We start from the raw sequence: 19,263 nt of genomic DNA, 5'->3' as shown, positions 1-19,263 counted from the left end.
TTCTAGGCTGTGTTAGCAGGTGCCGCGCCCTGCCTGTCTAGTCTAGGCTGTGTTAGCAGGTGCCGCGCCCCGCCTGTCTAGTCTAGGCTGTGTTAGCAGGTGCCGCGCCCTGCCTGTCTAGTCTAGGCTGTGTTAGCAGGTGCCGCGCCCTGCCTGTCTAGTCTAGGCTGTGTTAGCAGGTGCCGCGCCCGCCTGTCTAGTCTAGGCTGTGTTAGCAGGTGCCGCGCCCTGCCTGTCTAGTCTAGGCTGTGTTAGCAGGTGCCGCGCCCTGCCTGTCTAGTCTAGGCTGTGTTAGCAGGTGCCGCGCCCCTGCCTGTCTAGTCTAGGCTGTGTTAGCAGGTGCCGCGCCCCTGCCTGTCTAGTCTAGGCTGTGTTAGCAGGTGCCGCGCCCCGCCTGTCTAGTCTAGGCTGTGTTAGCAGGTGCCGCGCCCCGCCTGTCTAGTCTAGGCTGTGTTAGCAGGTGCCGCGCCCTGCCTGTCTAGTCTAGGCTGTGTTAGCAGGTGCCGCGCCCTGCCTGTCTAGTCTAGGCTGTGTTAGCAGGTGCCGCGCCCTGCCTGTCTAGTCTAGGCTGTGTTAGCAGGTGCCGCGCCCTGCCTGTCTAGTCTAGGCTGTGTTAGCAGGTGCCGCGCCCTGCCTGTCTAGTCTAGGCTGTGTTAGCAGGTGCCCCGCCTGTCTAGTCTAGGATGTGTTAGCAGGTGCCGCGCCCTGCCTGTCTAGGCTGTGTTAGCAGGTGCCGCGCCCTGCCTGTCTAGTCTAGGCTGTGTTAGCAGGTGCCGCGCCCTGCCTGTCTAGTCTAGGCTGTGTTAGCAGGTGCCGCGCCCTGCCTGTCTAGTCTAGGCTGTGTTAGCAGGTGCCGCGCCCTGCCTGTCTAGTCTAGGCTGTGTTAGCAGGTGCCGCGCCCTGCCTGTCTAGTCTAGGCTGTGTTAGCAGGTGCCCCGCCTGTCTAGTCTAGGATGTGTTAGCAGGTGCCGCGCCCTGCCTGTCTAGGCTGTGTTAGCAGGTGCCGCGCCCTGCCTGTCTAGTCTAGGCTGTGTTAGCAGGTGCCTCGCCCCGCCTGTCTAGTCTAGGCTGTGTTAGCAGGTGCCGCGCCCCGCCTGTCTAGTCTAGGCTGTGTTAGCAGGTGCCGCGCCCCGCCTGTCTAGTCTAGGATGTGTTAGCAGGTGCCCCGCCTGTCTAGTCTAGGATGTGTTAGCAGGTGCCGCGCCCTGCCTGTCTAGTCTAGGCTGTGTTAGCAGGTGCCGCGCCCTGCCTGTCTAGTCTAGGCTGTGTTAGCAGGTGCCGCGCCCTGCCTGTCTAGTCTAGGCTGTGTTAGCAGGTGCCGCGCCCCGCCTGTCTAGTCTAGGCTGTGTTAGCAGGTGCCGCGCCCCGCCTGTCTAGTCTAGGATGTGTTAGCAGGTGCCCCGCCTGTCTAGTCTAGGATGTGTTAGCAGGTGCCGCGCCCTGCCTGTCTAGTCTAGGCTGTGTTAGCAGGTGCCGCGCCCTGCCTGTCTAGTCTAGGCTGTGTTAGCAGGTGCCGCGCCCTGCCTGTCTAGTCTAGGCTGTGTTAGCAGGTGCCGCGCCCTGCCTGTCTAGTCTAGGCTGTGTTAGCAGGTGCCGCGCCCTGCCTGTCTAGTCTAGGCTGTGTTTGCAGGTGCCGCGCCCTGCCTGTCTAGTCTAGGCTGTGTTAGCAGGTGCCGCGCCCCGCCTGTCTAGTCTAGGCTGTGTTAGCAGGTGCCGCGCCCCGCCTGTCTAGTCTAGGCTGTGTTAGCAGGTGCCGCGCCCCGCCTGTCTAGTCTAGGCTGTGTTAGCAGGTGCCGCGCCCTGCCTGTCTAGTCTAGGCTGTGTTAGCAGGTGCCGCGCCTGTCTAGTCTAGGCTGTGTTAGCAGGTGCCGCGCCCCGCCTGTCTAGTCTAGGCTGTGTTAGCAGGTGCCGCGCCCCGCCTGTCTAGTCTAGGCTGTGTTAGCAGGTGCCGCGCCCTGCCTGTTCTGCGGCATCCTGCTGAAACAGCTGAGCCTTTCTATCTTACCACTGGGTGCTGGGGTGCTGGGGGGAAGCCCTTGACCTACATAGTTGCCGGGCCTGCCCCCAAACTGAGACATTGGCGGGCCCAATTTTAAAGTGCCCCTTTCCCCAGTGCCCTGCCCTCCTGTGATCTAATGCTTCCTTCCAACCAGCCTGATCGGACGAATGACCCCAGATACTTATAATGTTGGGAAGTTAGGATCCAGTTGTGCATCACATCAGCTGCCCTTCCTACCAAGTTCCCAGAAAGCCATTTCTTGCAGATTGTCTAAGGGCAAAGTGACTTCTCTGCCCCCTTCAGGCTGTGTAGGGAATAAGTGCACCCGGAGGCCTCGTGCAGATTACAAGAGGTGTGTAATTATGGCATCTACCCGGTAATGGTCTCTATCTGTCTATATATCTGTAACAGGTTTTTCTAGAAGTAGCTGCTGTTTCTCTGTATCCCGGGGGCTTTGCAGCAGGACTGCGCCCTAGTGACTGTTGTTACAACAGTCGTGAAGTAACTATTCAGGACGGGCGGAGGAAAGTATTGGTGGATACAGTGCAGATAGAACCAGGAGCCCAGGTGTGTCTAAGATGTGATAGTGGATAGCTTTGTACACCGCTGACTCCTGGGGCTGGTGTATGTGCGGAGCTGTCCCACCGCTAGCGGTCCTACTCTTGTCCTATACCCAGCAGTCCTTACGTCCTGTTACAGGACACTATCACCGGCTGTATGAAAGGTGCGACGACTGTGCAGCGTGTTCAGAGATTTTATTGTCTTCAGCTTAAATTTCTTCTTCCTTTTCAATTTTTTTTTATTATTATTATTTATGTTCTCGGCCCAGGTTACACCCTTACATCCATCCTGATTGCTCAACCACTGAAAGTAACATGTAGTAACACAATCACACAGCTGCTCCGTGTTGCAGAGTCTCTCACCTTATCCACAGGTCATCCTGTTCTCATTGCACATGACGCTCCCTACGTTCCCAGGCTGGACTGTGACCTCTCGCGTGGCTGGTGCAGATCTGTGTTTGGTTGCTGCCCCCACATCAGAAAATAATTGGACAGTCAGATGAAAGAAAATATTATTTATATCAGTTATTCTCTGAGGTACGCTACAACAGGATCAAGCTTGGCTCCATCTGTAGGGCCAGCTCTTGTTCCTGCTTGCAGATCCTAACCCCACTATCTATTAGTATTTATTACCAGTTTCATATATAGCGCATACATATTCCGCAGCGCTGTACAGAGTATAGATGAACATTCACATCAGGCCCTGCCCCAGTGGAGCTTACAATCTATATTCCCTACCACATGTACACGCACACACAGACATTGTAGGGTTAATTTTCTTATGAGCAAATTAACCTATCAGTATATTTTTGCATTGTGGGAGGAAACCAAAGTACCCGGAGGAAACCCACGCAAGCACAGGGAGAACATACAAACTCCGCACAGTAAGGGCCATGGTGGGAATGGAACCCATGACCTCAGCGCTGTGAGGCAGTAATGCTAACCATTACACCATCCGTACTGCCCCGTATATATAACACATGGTGGGGATAGAACACCATCCGTACTGCCCCATATATATAATAGTGTTCCCGCTAGGCTGTTTTAGCGGGGCGCTGCGCCCTGCCCGATTTCTAAAGGGCAAAATGCGCCCTGCCCCTCCAGCAGCGCCCCGCTAAAAGAGCCTGCTGCCTGTGCCTGGGGAAGCTCCAGGCACCGCAATCTCGGCGGCGCTAGGCTTCCCCGGCAGCTCTCTGATTTCGGCGGGGGCCAGGTCCGCCCCCTTGTGTGACGGAGGAAGCCCGGACACGCCCGCTTTAGTGACGTGGCGGCCCGGGCACGCCTCCTTTGTTGATGCGGCGGCCCGGGCACGCCTCCTTTATTGACGCGGCGGCCCGGGCACGCCTCCTTTAGTGAAGCGGCGGCCCGGGCACGCCTTCTTTAGTGACGTCGGCGTGCCCGGTCCGCCCCCATTGCGCTGCCCCCGTGCAGCGGCGCCCTGCCCCCAAAAATTTCTAGGGGGAACACTATATAACACATGGTGGGAATAGAACCCATGACCTCAGTGCTGTGAGGCAGTAATGTAACCATTACACCATCCGTACTGCCCCGTATATATAACACCTGGTGGGAATAGAACCCATGACCTCAGCGCTGAGCGGCAGTAATGCTAACCATTACACCATCCCTGTATATATAACACATGGTGGGAATAGAACCCATGACCTCAGTGCTGTGAGGCAGTAATGCTAACCATTACACCATCCGTACTGCCCCGTATATATAACACATGGTCGGGATAGAACCCATGACCTCAGTGCTGTGAGGCAGTAATGTAACCATTACACCATTCGCACTGCCCCGTATATATAACACATGGTTTGAATAGAACCCATGACCTCAGTGCTGTGAGGCCGTAATACTAACCATTACACCATCCGTACTGCCCCGTATATTTAACACATGGTGGGAATAGAACCCATAACCTCAGTGCTGTGAGGCAGTAATGCTAACCATTACACCGTCCGTACTGCCCCGTATATATAACACATGGTGGGGATAGAACCCATGACCTCAGTGCTGTGAGGCAGTAATGCTAACCATTACACCGTCCGTACTGCCCCCTATACAGTATATAACACATGGTGGGGATAGAACCCATGACCTCAGTGCTGTGAGGCAGTAATGCTAACCATTACACCGTCCGTACTGCCCCCTATACAGTATATAACACATGGTGGGGATAGAACCCAGGACCTCAGTGCTGTGAGGCAGTAATGTAACCATTACACCATCCGTACTACCCCGTATATATAACACATGGTGGGGATAGAACCCATGACCTCAGCGCTGTGAGGCAGTAATACTAACCATTACACCATCCGTACTGCCCGTATATATAACACATGGTGGGGATAGAACCCATGACCTCAGGGCTGTGAGGCAGTAATACTAACCATTACACCATCCGTACTGCCCCATATATATAACACATGGTGGGAATAGAACCCATGACCTCAGTGCTGTGAGGCAGTAATGTAACCATTACACCATCCGTACTGCCCCGTATATATAACACCTGGTGGGAATAGAACCCATGACCTCAGTAGCTGAGCGGCAGTAATGCTAACCATTACACCATCCCCGTATATATAACACATGGTGGGAATAGAACCCATGACCTCAGTGCTGTGAGGCAGTAATGCTAACCATTACACCATCCGTACTGCCCCGTATATATAACACATGGTCGGGATAGAACCCATGACCTCAGTGCTGTGAGGCAGTAATGTAACCATTACACCATTCGTACTACACTGTATATATAACACATGGTTTGAATAGAACCCATGACCTCAGTGCTGTGAGGCCGTAATACTAACCATTACACCATCCGTACTGCCCCGTATATTTAACACATGGTGGGAATAGAACCCATGACCTCAGGGCTGTGAGGCAGTAATACTAACCATTACACCATCCGTACTGCCCTGTATATATAACACATGGTGGGAATATAACCCATGACCTCAGTGCTGTGAGGCAGTAATGCTAACCATTACACCGTCCGTACTGCCCCGTATATATAACACATGGTGGGAATAGAACCCATAACCTCAGTGCTGTGAGGCAGTAATGCTAACCATTACACCGTCCGTACTGCCCCGTATATATAACACATGGTGGGGATAGAACCCATGACCTCAGTGCTGTGAGGCAGTAATGCTAACCATTACACCATCCGTACTGCCCCGTATATATAACACATGGTGGGGATAAAACCCATGACCTCAGTGCTGTGAGGTAGTAATGCTAACCATTACACCGTCCGTACTGCCCCCTATACAGTATATAACACATGGTGGGGATAGAACCCATGACCTCAGTGCTGTGAGGCAGTAATGCTAACCATTACACCATCCGTACTGCCCGTATATATAACACATGGTGGGGATAGAACCCATGACCTCAGGGCTGTGAGGCAGTAATACTAACCATTACACCATCCGTACTGCCCCATATATATAACACATGGTGGGAATAGAACCCATGACCTCAGCGCTGTGAGGCAGTAATGCTAACCATTATACCATCCGTACTGCCCCATATATATAACACATGGTGGGAATAGAACCCATAACCTCAGTGCTGTGAGGCAGTAATGCTAACCATTACACCGTCCGTACTGCCCCGTATATATAACACATGGTGGGGATAGAACCCATGACCTCAGTGCTGTGAGGCAGTAATGCTAACCATTACACCATCCGTACTGCCCCGTATATATAACACATGGTGGGGATAAAACCCATGACCTCAGTGCTGTGAGGTAGTAATGCTAACCATTACACCGTCCGTACTGCCCCCTATACAGTATATAACACATGGTGGGATAGAACCCATGACCTCAGTGCTGTGAGGCAGTAATGCTAACCATTACACCATCCGTACTGCCCCATATATATAACACATGGTGGGAATAGAACCCATGACCTCAGCGCTGTGAGGCAGTAATGCTAACCATTATACCATCCGTACTGCCCCATATATATAACACATGGTGGGAATAGAACCCATGACCTCAGCGCTGTGAGGCAGTAATACTAACCATTACACCATCCGTACTGCCCCGTATATATAACACATGGTGGGGATAGAACCCATGACCTCAGTGCAGTGAGGCAGTAATGTAACCATTACACCATCCGTACTGCCCCGTATATATAACACATGGTGGGGATAGAACCCATGACCTCAGCGCTGTGAGGCAGTAATGCTAACCATTACACCGTCCGTATTGCCCCGTGTATATATAACACATGGTGGGGATAGAACCCATGACCTCAGCGCTGTGAGGCAGTAATGCTAACCATTACACCGTCCGTACTGCCCCGTATATATAACACATGGTGGGGATAGAACCCATGACCTCAGCGCTGTGAGGCAGTAATGTAACCATTACACCATCCGTACTGCCCCGTATATAACACATGGTGGGGATAGAACCCATGACCTCAGCGCTGTGAGGCAGTAATGCTAACCATTACACCGTCCGTATTGCCCCGTATATATAACACATGGTGGGGATAGAACCCATGACCTCAGCGCTGTGAGGCAGTAATGCTAACATTACACCATCCGTACTGCTCCGTATATATACACATCAGTGGTTCTCAACCTCAGGACACCCACACAGTTCACGTTTTCTTGGTCTCCCAGCAGGTACACAGGTGCACTCAATACTCACAGACACATTTTAAAAGTTCAACAGGTGTAGTTAATTATTTCACTTGTGCTTCTGTGTGGAGACCAGGAAAACATGCACTGCGTGGGGGTCCTGAGAACCACTGCATTACACCATCTGTGCTGCCCGAATTGGTGACCTATAGATGGCATAACCTCAGACCTTGGGATATCATTGAGGGTGCACCCTGAGGAACGGGATCGGCGTGGGCTTTTCCTGCTGGTTGGCTGGTTTTGCTTTGGCCTGTGTAGCATTGGAACCTCTACGTTCTCTGTGGACCTGTTTGTGGTTACTGTGTTATTTGTACCTGGTTGGCAGAACACATGGAAAGGGCCAGCACGTGTATATAGCAATATAATTATTACTTACATAAATGTTGTAGTGAGAGTGATCCATCTGGCGTTGGTATGAGCGCATGGCGCTGTATGTCTGGTACACGGTATATCTACAGAGTGTAATAATCCCATGTATGCTTGTCTTACAGTACAATGCGGTGGACACCAACCCCATCTCCCTCTACGTCATGCACCCATTCTGGAATTCCATAGTGAAAGTAAGTGGCTTTCTGTTGCATTTTAAATGATCTGCTAACAAACATCATGTCTTAGGTGATAAAATCCCTGTGTAGCGGGTAAAAACCCGATCATGGTGATTTATAAACGATGAAGGTTGAACTGTAATGGTGGGACGTAGATGCACCACTGTTAAAGCTCCTGATTTTATAAAGCAAATATTAAAAATATCAAAATTAATAATCGTTGTGCCCCCCCCTGGAAATACTAATACAATGTCTCCGTCAGTTTTTCCCCAGGTGGTTGGCGCCGAATCTGATCACGTTTAGCGGATTTCTCCTGCTAGTATTCAATTTCTTCATGATGGCCTATTTTGATCCCGACTTCTTAGCATCTGGTAAGACTACGTCCTCTTCCTCTGCTTCATCTGCTGATGGCGGTACCACCATGGCAATAACCTATTAGTGTTCCTGCTGCTGCGTATACATGTGGTTCCTCTGCTTCATCTGCTGATGGCGGTACCACCATGGCAATAACCTATTAGTGTTCCTGCTGCTGCGTATACATGTGGTTCCTCTGCTTCATCTGCGATGGCGGTACCACCATGGCAATAACCTATTAGTGTTTCTAGTGCTGCGTATACATGTGGTTCCTCTGCTTCATCTGCTGATGGCGGTACCACCATGGCAATAACCTATTAGTGTTCCTGCTGCAGCGTATACATGTGGTTCCTCTGCTTCATCTGCTGATGGCGGTACCACCATGGCAATAACCTATTAGTGTTCCTGCTGTTGTGTATACATGTGGTTCCTCTGCTTCATCTGCTGATGGCGGTACCACCATGGCAATAACCTATTAGTGTTCCTGCTGCTGCGTATACATGTGGTTCCTCTGCTTCATCTGCTGATGGCGGTACCACCATGGCAATAACCTATTAGTGTTCCTGCTGCTGCGTATACATGTGGTTCCTCTGCTTCATCTGCTGATGGCGGTACCACCATGGCAATAACCTATTAGTGTTCCTGCTGCTGCGTATACATGTGGTTCCTCTGCTTCATCTGCTGATGGCGGTACCACCATGGCAATAACCTATTAGTGTTCCTGCTGCTGCGTATACATGTGGTTCCTCTGCTTCATCTGCTGATGGCGGTACCACCATGGCAATAACCTATTAGTGTTCCTGCTGCTGCATATACATGTGGTTCCTCTGCTTCATCTGCTGATGGCGGTACCACCATGGCAATAACCTATTAGTGTTCCTGCTGCTGCGTATACATGTGGTTCCTCTGCTTCATCAGTGATGGCGGTACCACCATGGCAATAACCTATTAGTGTTCCTGCTGCTGCGTATACATGTGGTTCCTCTGCTTCATCTGCTGATGGTACCACCATGGCAATAACCTATTAGTGTTCCTGCTGCTGCATATACATGTGGTTCCTCTGCTTCATCAGTGATGGCGGTACCACCATGGCAATAACCTATTAGTGTTCCTGCTGCTGCGTATACATGTGGTTCCTCTGCTTCATCTGCTGATGGCGGTACCACCATGGCAATAACCTATTAGTGTTCCTGCTGCTGCATATACATGTGGTTCCTCTGCTTCATCTGCTGATGGCGGTACCACCATGGCAATAACCTATTAGTGTTCCTGCTGCTGCGTATACATGTGGTTCCTCTGCTTCATCTGCTGATGGTGGTACCACCATGGCAATAACCTATTAGTGTTCCTGCTGCTGCGTATACATGTGTTTCCTCTGCTTCATCTGCTGATGGCGGTACCACCATGGCAATAACCTATTAGTGTTCCTGCTGCTGCGTATACATGTGGTTCCTCTGCTTCATCTGCTGATGGTACCACCATGGCAATAACCTATTAATGTTCCTGCTGCTGCATATACATGTGGTTCCTCTGCTTCATCTGCTGATGGCGGTACCACCATGGCAATAACCTATTAGTGTTCCTGCTGCTGCGTATACATGTGTTTCCTCTGCTTCATCTGCCGATGGCGGTACCACCATGGCAATAACCTATTAGTGTTCCTGCTGCTGCGTATACATGTGGTTCCTCTGCTTCATCTGCTGATGGTACCACCATGGCAATAACCTATTAATGTTCCTGCTGCTGCATATACATGTGGTTCCTCTGCTTCATCTGCTGATGGCGGTACCACCATGGCAATAACCTATTAGTGTTCCTGCTGCTGCGTATACATGTGTTTCCTCTGCTTCATCTGCTGATGGCGGTACCACCATGGCAATAACCTATTAGTGTTCCTGCTGCTACGTATACATGTGGTTCATCTGCTGATGGCGGTACCACCATGGCAATGACCTATTAGTGTTCCTGCTGCTGCGTATACATGTGGTTCCTCTGCTTCATCTGCTGATGGTGGTACCACCATGGCAATAACCTATTAGTGTTCCTGCTGCTGCGTATACATGTGGTTCCTCTGCTTCATCTGCTGATGGCGGTACCACCATGGCAATAACCTATTAGTGTTCCTGCTGCTACGTATACATGTGGTTCCTCTGCTTCATCTGCTATGGCGGTACCACCATGGCAATAACCTATTAGTGTTCCTGCTGCTGCGTATACATGTGGTTCCTCTGCTTCATCTGCTGATGGCGGTACCACCATGGCATTAACCTATTAGTGTTCCTGCTGCTGCTGTGTATACATGTGGTTCCTCTGCTTCATCTGCTGATGGCGGTACCACCATGGCATTAACCTATTAGTGTTCCTGCTGCTGCGTATACATGTGGTTCCTCTGCTTCATCTGCTGATGGCGGTACCACCATGGCAATCACCTATTATGTTCCTGCTGCTGCGTATACATGTGGTACCTCTGCTTCATCTGCTGATGGCGGTACCACCATGGCAATAACCTATTAGTGTTCCTGCTGCTGCGTATACATGTGGTTCCTCTGCCTAATCTGCTGATGGCGGTACCACCATGGCAATAACCTATTAGTGTTCCTGCTGCTGCGTATACATGTGGTTCCTCTGCTTCATCTGCTGATGGCGGTACCACCATGGCAATAACCTATTAGTGTTCCTGCTGCTGCGTATACATGTGGTTCCTCTGCTTCATCTGCTGATGGCGGTACCACCATGGCAATAACCTATTAGTGTTCCTGCTGCTGCATGTGGTTCCTCTGCTTCATCTGCTGATGGCGGTACCACCATGGCAATAACCTATTAGTGTTCCTGCTGCTGCGTATACATGTGGTTCATCTGCTGATGGCGGTACCACCATGGCAGTAACCTATTAGTGTTCCTGGTGCTGCGTATACATGTGGTTCCTCTGCTTCATCTGCTGATGGCGGTACCACCATGGCAATAACCTATTAGTGTTCCTGCTGCTGCGTATACATGTGGTTCCTCTGCTTCATCTGCTGATGGCGGTACCACCATGGCAATAGCCTATTAGTGTTCCTGCTGCTGCGTATACATGTGGTTCCTCTGCTTCATCTGCTGATGGCGGTACCACCATGGCAATAACCTATTAGTGTTCCTGCTGCTGCGTATACATGTGGTTCCTCTGCTTCATCTGCTGATGGCGGTACCACCATGGCAATAACCTATTAGTGTTCCTGCTGCTGCGTATACATGTGGTTCCTCTGCTTCATCTGCTGATGGCGGTACCACCATGGCAGTAACCTATTAGTGTTCCTGCTGCTGCGTATACATGTGGTTCCTCTGCTTCATCTGCTGATGGCGGTACCACCATGGCAATAACTTATTAGTGTTCCTGCTGCTGCGTATACATGTGGTTCCTCTGCTTCATCTGCTGATGGCGGTACCACCATGGCAATAACTTATTAGTGTTCCTCCTGCTGCTGTGTATACATGTGGTTCCTCTGCTTCATCTGCTGATGGCGGTACCACCATGGCAATAACCTATTAGTGTTCCTAGTGCTGCGTATACATGTGGTTCCTCTGCTTCATCTGCTGATGGCGGTACCACCATGGCAATAACCTATTAGTGTTCCTGCTGCTGCGTATACATGTGGTTCATCTGCTGATGGCGGTACCACCATGGCAATAACCTATTAGTGTTCCTGCTGTTGCGTATACATGTGGTTCCTCTGCTTCATCTGCTGATGGCGGTACCACCATGGCAATAACCTATTAGTGTTCCTGCTGCTGCGTATACATGTGGTTCATCTGCTGATGGCGGTACCACCATGGCAGTAACCTATTAGTGTTCCTGGTGCTGCGTATACATGTGGTTCCTCTGCCTAATCTGCTGATGGCGGTACCACCATGGCAATAACCTATTAGTGTTCCTGCTGCTGCGTATACATGTGGTTCCTCTGCTTCACCTGCTGATGGCGGTACCACCATGGCAATAACCTATTAGTGTTCCTGCTGCTGCGTATACATGTGGTTCCTCTGCTTCATCTGCTGATGGCGGTACCACCATGGCAATAACCTATTAGTGTTCCTGCTGCTGCGTATACATGTGGTTCCTCTGCTTCATCTGCTGATGGTACCACCATGGCAATAACCTATTAGTGTTCCTGCTGCTGCGTATACATGTGGTTCCTCTGCTTCATCTGCTGATGGCGGTACCACCATGGCAATAGCCTATTAGTGTTCCTGCTGCTGCGTATACATGTGGTTCCTCTGCTTCACCTGCTGATGGCGGTACCACCATGGCAATAACCTATTAGTGTTCCTGCTGCTGCGTATACATGTGGTTCCTCTGCTTCATCTGCTGATGGCGGTACCACCATGGCAATAACCTATTAGTGTTCCTGCTGCTGCGTATACATGTGGTTCCTCTGCTTCATCTGCTGATGGCGGTACCACCATGGCAATAGCCTATTAGTGTTCCTGCTGCTGCGTATACATGTGGTTCCTCTGCTTCATCTGCTGATGGCGGTACCACCATGGCAGTAACCTATTAGTGTTCCTGCTGCTGCGTATACATGTGGTTCCTCTGCTTCATCTGCTGATGGCGGTACCACCATGGCAATAGCCTATTAGTGTTCCTGCTGCTGCGTATACATGTGGTTCCTCTGCTTCACCTGCTGATGGCGGTACCACCATGGCAATAACCTATTAGTGTTCCTGCTGCTGCGTATACATGTGGTTCCTCTGCTTCATCTGCTGATGGCGGTACCACCATGGCAATAACCTATTAGTGTTCCTGCTGCTGCGTATACATGTGGTTCCTCTGCTTCATCTGCTGATGGCGGTACCACCATGGCAATAGCCTATTAGTGTTCCTGCTGCTGCGTATACATGTGGTTCCTCTGCTTCATCTGCTGATGGCGGTACCACCATGGCAGTAACCTATTAGTGTTCCTGCTGCTGCGTTTACATGTGGTTCCTCTGCTTCATCTGCTGATGGCGGTACCACCATGGCAGTAACCTATTAGTGTTCCTGCTGCTGCGTATACATGTGGTTCCTCTGCTTCATCTGCTGATGGCGGTACCACCATGGCAATAACTTATTAGTGTTCCTGCTGCTGCGTATACATGTGGTTCCTCTGCTTCATCTGCTGATGGCGGTACCACCATGGCAATAACTTATTAGTGTTCCTGCTGCTGCGTATACATGTGGTTCCTCTGCTTCATCTGCTGATGGCGGTACCACCATGGCAATAACTTATTAGTGTTCCTCCTGCTGCTGTGTATACATGTGGTTCCTCTGCTTCATCTGCTGATGGCGGTACCACCATGGCAATAACCTATTAGTGTTCCTGCTGCTGCGTATACATGTGGTTCCTCTGCTTCATCTGCTGATGGCGGTACCACCATGGCAATAACCTATTAGTGTTCCTCCTGCTGCTGTGTATACATGTGGTTCCTCTGCTTCATCTGCTGATGGCGGTACCACCATGGCAATAACCTATTAGTGTTCCTAGTGCTGCGTATACATGTGGTTCCTCTGCTTCATCTGCTGATGGCGGTACCACCATGGCAATAACCTATTAGTGTTCCTGCTGCTGCGTATACATGTGGTTCATCTGCTGATGGCGGTACCACCATGGCAATAAACCTATTAGTGTTCCTGCTGTTGCGTATACATGTGGTTCCTCTGCTTCATCTGCTGATGGCGGTACCACCATGGCAATAACCTATTAGTGTTCCTGCTGCTGCGTATACATGTGGTTCATCTGCTGATGGCGGTACCACCATGGCAGTAACCTATTAGTGTTCCTGGTGCTGCGTATACATGTGGTTCCTCTGCCTAATCTGCTGATGGCGGTACCACCATGGCAATAACCTATTAGTGTTCCTGCTGCTGCGTATACATGTGGTTCCTCTGCTTCACCTGCTGATGGCGGTACCACCATGGCAATAACCTATTAGTGTTCCTGCTGCTGCGTATACATGTGATTCATCTGCTTCATCTGCTGATGGCGGTACCACCATGGCAGTAACCTATTAGTGTTCCTGCTGCTGCGTATACATGTGGTTCCTCTGCTTCATCTGCTGATGGCGGTACCACCATGGCAATAACCTATTAGTGTTCCTGCTGCTGCGTATACATGTGGTTCCTCTGCTGATGGCGGTACCACCATGGCAATAACCTATTAGTGTTCCTGCTGCTGCGTATACATGTGGTTCCTCTGCTTCATCTGCTGATGGTACCACCATGGCAATAACCTATTAGTGTTCCTGCTGCTGCGTATACATGTGGTTCCTCTGCTTCATCTGCTGATGGTACCACCATGGCAATAACCTATTAGTGTTCCTGCTGCTGCGTATACATGTGGTTCCTCTGCTTCATCTGCTGATGGCGGTACCACCATGGCAATAGCCTATTAGTGTTCCTGCTGCTGCGTATACATGTGGTTCCTCTGCTTCACCTGCTGATGGCGGTACCACCATGGCAATAACCTATTAGTGTTCCTGCTGCTGCGTATACATGTGGTTCCTCTGCTTCATCTGCTGATGGCGGTACCACCATGGCAATAACCTATTAGTGTTCCTGCTGCTGCGTATACATGTGGTTCCTCTGCTTCACCTGCTGATGGCGGTACCACCATGGCAATAACCTATTAGTGTTCCTGCTGCTGCGTATACATGTGGTTTCTCTGCTTCATCTGCTGATGGCGGTACCACCATGGCAATAACCTATTAGTGTTCCTGCTGCTGCGTATACATGTGGTTCCTCTGCTTGATCTGCTGATGGCGGTACCACCATGGCAATAACCTATTAGTGTTCCTGCTGCTGCGTATACATGTGGTTCCTCTGCTTCATCTGCTGATGGCGGTACCACCATTGCAATAACCTAGTAGTGTTCCTGCTGCTGCGTATACATGTGGTTCCTCTGCTTCATCTGCTGATGGCGGTACCACCATGGCAGTAACCTATTAGTGTTCCTAGTGCTGCATGTGGTTCTCCCCCGACCGCAAGGCGATGTTCCTGACTTGTTACTACTGAGGCCAGAGCTGACGGTCATTAGCTGCCGGGGTAGCATGTTGCTGCTCAGGGGGATGCTGTTATGAAGTGATTGAACATGGCGGCATCTGCTGAGCCTGCATGGGCCGGCACAGTAGTGTTAGGCAGTAGGAGGAGGGTAAAGGTGTGTACACACGGTCCGATTTGGTCACTGAGCGATTTTGCCTTCTCATTCAGTGACTATCACAGTGTACCAGGGTTTTCTGTTTTTCCAGCAACTTCTCAATTTTGACTGACAGCACTGAAAAGTCAAAATCACAGGAGCATTCTCCCACAACCAGTGACCAGTACAGGGCTGGTTGTGGGAGCGCTCGCTCCTAGCAATCTCTCTGAAAACACGGGCGATATTGTCTCTTAGCAATTTGGGTTAATATCTTCCCGTGTGTGTACAGAGCTTTAGGGTTAGGCACTGTTTGTGTGTGTTGGGGGGGGGGGGGGGAGTAATGATACAGGAGCGGAGGTTAGACTATAGCAGTGATTGGGAACCTTGGCACTCCGGCTGTTGAACTGCACATCCCATCATGCCCTGCAACAGTTTTGCTATTTGGCCATGCTAAAACTGTTGCAGGGCATGCTGGGATGTGTAGTTCAGCATCGGCTGCAGGGCCAAGGTTCCCCCATCACCGGGCTGTAGTAACGGAGGTTAGGGATATGCACTGGGTAGGTAATAGAATACGGTTTTGCTGACAGAAAGGCTGCACGGTTTTTAAGTCACGATGACCTCACCGCTGGCGCTGCTGCGCCACCACTACATCACCAGGGACATTTTTTCATTTGAACCATAATGATAGTGCATCAATGTGGTCATGCCAAGCATATGGACGTTACAAATGTTGACATGAATGCTGATACAATATGCCATGTTTATCTGTGCCGAGGTAGAACTCCTGTATAACTGTGTGCAGGTGGAACTTGTATGATGGGCACAGAGGCATGCCTAATCTGCTACATGGCCACGTAGTGTTTCCGTCCCACAGAGAGCAGGTCTGACCTGGTTCCACAGAGTTCTCTGCATCCTCGTTGTAGATAGGCCCCATGTGACTGTATTAGGGATCCGGCTCTGCTCCTTCCATCCGATGGCAGCTCCAGGTCCTCCCATCCCACACAGAGCAGGTCTGACTGGTTCCACAGAGTTCTCTGCCTCTTTTCCTCCTTGTAGATAGGTCCCATGTGACTGTATTAGGGATACTGCTCTGCTCCTTCCATCAGATGGCGGCTCCAGGTCCTCCCATCCCACAGAGGGCAGGTCTGACTGGTTCCACAGCGTTCTCTGCATCCTCCTTGTAGATAGGCCCCATGTGACTGTATTAGGGATACGGCTCTGCTCCTTCCATCCGATGGCAGCTCCAGGTCCTCCCATCCCACACAGAGCAGGTCTGACTGGTTCCACATAGTTCACTGCATCTCTTCCTCCTTGTAGATAGGCCCCATGTGACTGTATTAGGGATACGGCTCTGCTCCTTCCATCAGATGGCCGCTCCAGGTCTTCCCATCCCACAGAGAGCAGGTCTGACTGGTTCCACAGAGTTCTCTGCATCCTCCTTGTAGATAGGCCCCATGTGACTGTATTAGGGATACGGCTCTGCTCCTTCCATCAGATGGCCGCTCCAGGTCCTCCCATCCCACAGAGAGCAGGTCTGACTGGTTCCACAGAGTTCTCTGCATCCTCCTTGTAGATAGGTCCCATGTGACTGTATTAGGGATCCGGCTCTGCTCCTTCCATCAGATGGCAGCTCCAGGTCCTCCTATCCCACAGAGAGCAGGTCTGACTGGTTCCACAGAGTTCTCTGCATCTCTTCCTCCTTGTAGATAGGCCCCATGTGACTATTAGGGATACGGCTCTGCTCCTTCCATCTGATGGCAGCTCCAGGTCCTCCCATCCCACAGAGAGCAGGTCTGACTGGTTCCACAGAGTTCTCTGCATCTCTTCCTCCTTGTAGATAGGCCCCATGTGACTATTAGGGATCCGGCTCTGCTCCTTCCATTAGATGGCGGCTCCAGGTCCTCCCATCCCACAGAGGACAGGTCTGACTGGTTCCACAGAGTTCTCTGCATCTCTTCCTCCTTGTAGATAGGCCCCATTTGTCTGTATTAGGGATCCGGCTCTGCTCCTTCCATTAGATGGCGGCTCCAGGTCCTCCCATCCCACAGAGAGCAGGTCTGACTGGTTCTACAGAGTTCTCTGCATCTCTTCCTCCTTGTAGATAGGCCCCATGTGACTGTATTAGGGATACGGCTCTGCTCCTTCCATCCGATGGCAGCTCCAGGTCCTCCCATCCCACAGAGAGCAGGTCTGACTGGTTCCACAGAGTTCTCTGCATCCTCCTTGTAGATAGGCCCCATTTGACTGTATTAGGGATATGGCTCTGCTCCTTCCATCAGATGGCAGCTCCAGGTCCTCCCGTCCCACAGAGAGCAGGTCTGACTGGTTTCACAGAGTTCTCTGCATCTCTTGCTCCTTGTAGATAGGCCCCATGTGACTGTATTAGGGATACGGCTCTGCTCCTTCCATCAGATGGCAACTCCAGGTCCTCCCATCCCACAGAGATCAGGTCTGACTGGTACCACAGAGTTCTCTGCATCTCTTCCTCCTTGTAGATAGGCCCCATGTTACTATTAGGGATACGGCTCTGCTCCTTCCATCTGATGGTAGCTCCAGGTCCTCCCATCCCACAGAGAGCAGGTCTGACTTGTTCCACAGAGTTCTCTGCATCTCTACCTCCTTGTAGATAGGCCCCATGTTACTATTAGGGATACGGCTCTGCTCCTTCCATCTGATGGCAGCTCCAGGTCCTCCCATCCCACAGAGAGCAGGTCTGACTTGTTCCACAGAGTTCTCTGCATCTCTTCCTCTTTGTAGATAGGCCCCATGTGACTGTATTAGGGATCCGGCTCTGCTCCTTCCATTAGATGGCGGCTCCAGGTCCTCCCATCCCACAGAGGGCAGGTCTGACTGGTTCCACAGAGTTCTCTGCATCGCTTCCTCCTTGTAGATAGGCCCCATGTGACTGTATTAGGGATACGGCTCTGCTCCTTCCATCCGATGGCAGCTCCAGGTCCTCCCATTCCACAGAGAGCAGGTCTGACTGGTTCCACAGAGTTCTCTGCATCTCTTCCTCCTTGTAGATAGGCCACATGTGACTGTATTAGGGATCCGGCTCTGCTCCTTCCATTAAATGGCAGCTCCAGGTCCTCCCGTCCCACAGAGAGCAGGTCTGACTGGTTCCACAGAGTTCTCTGCATCCTCCTTGTAGATAGGCCCCATGTGACTGTATTAGGGATACGGCTCTGCTCCTTCCATCAGATGGCCGCTCCAGGTCTTCCCATCCCACAGAGAGCCGGTCTAACTGGTTCCACAGAGTTCTCTGTATCCCTTACTCCTTGTAGATAGGCCCCATGTGACTGTATTCGGAATACGGCTCTGCTCCTACCATCAGATGGCAGCTCCAGGTCCTCCCATCCCACAGAGAGCAGGTCTGACTGGTTCCACAGAGTTCTCTGCATCCTCCTTGTAGATAGGCCCCATGTGACTGTATTAGGGATCCGGCTCTGCTCCTTCCTATAGATGGCGGCTCCAGGTCCTCCCATCCCACAGAGGGCAGGTCTGACTGGTTCCACAGAGTTCTCTGCATCCTCCTTGTAGATAGGCCCCATGTGACTGTATTAGGGATACGGCTCTCCTCCTTCCATCAGATGGCCGCTCCAGGTCTTCCCATCCCACAGAGAGCCGGTCTAACTGGTTCCACAGAGTTCTCTGTATCCCTTACTCCTTGTAGATAGGCCCCATGTGACTGTATTCGGAATACAGCTCTGCTCCTTCCATCAGATGGCAGCTCCAGGTCCTCCCATCCCACAGAGAGCAGGTCTGACTGGTTCCACAGAGTTCTCTGCATCCTCCTTGTAGATAGGCCCCATGTGACTGGATTAGGGATCCGGCTCTGCTCCTTCCATCAGATGGCAGCTCAAGGTCCTCCCATCCTACAGAGAGCAGGTCTGACTGGTTCCACAGAGTTCTCTGCATCTCTTCTTCCTTGTAGATAGGCCCCATGTGACTGTATTAGGGATACAGCTCTGCTCCTTCCATCA

At 51.1% G+C, this 19,263-nt stretch overlaps 1 protein-coding gene across 2 annotated transcripts in view; it reads left to right on the top strand.

Moving 5' to 3' along the window:
* Positions 1 to 19,263, top strand: part of SELENOI (selenoprotein I) — a 37,057-nt gene that overhangs the window by 5,826 nt on the left and 11,968 nt on the right. For both annotated transcript variants that reach the window (XM_083178887.1, XM_083178888.1), the window contains exons 2-3: positions 7,728 to 7,796; positions 8,044 to 8,152. In XM_083178887.1, coding sequence (XP_083035013.1) covers positions 7,728 to 7,796; positions 8,044 to 8,152 — 178 coding nt within the window. The remainder of the gene's footprint in view (positions 1 to 7,727; positions 7,797 to 8,043; positions 8,153 to 19,263) is intronic.

Source organism: Crinia signifera, chromosome 3 (assembly GCF_055691185.1).
Source record: "Crinia signifera chromosome 3, ASM5569118v1, whole genome shotgun sequence".
NCBI classification, from domain to species: domain Eukaryota; kingdom Metazoa; phylum Chordata; class Amphibia; order Anura; family Myobatrachidae; genus Crinia; species Crinia signifera.
The sequence above is the reverse complement of the archived record's forward strand: the minus strand, read 5'-3'. Positions and strand labels throughout refer to the sequence as shown.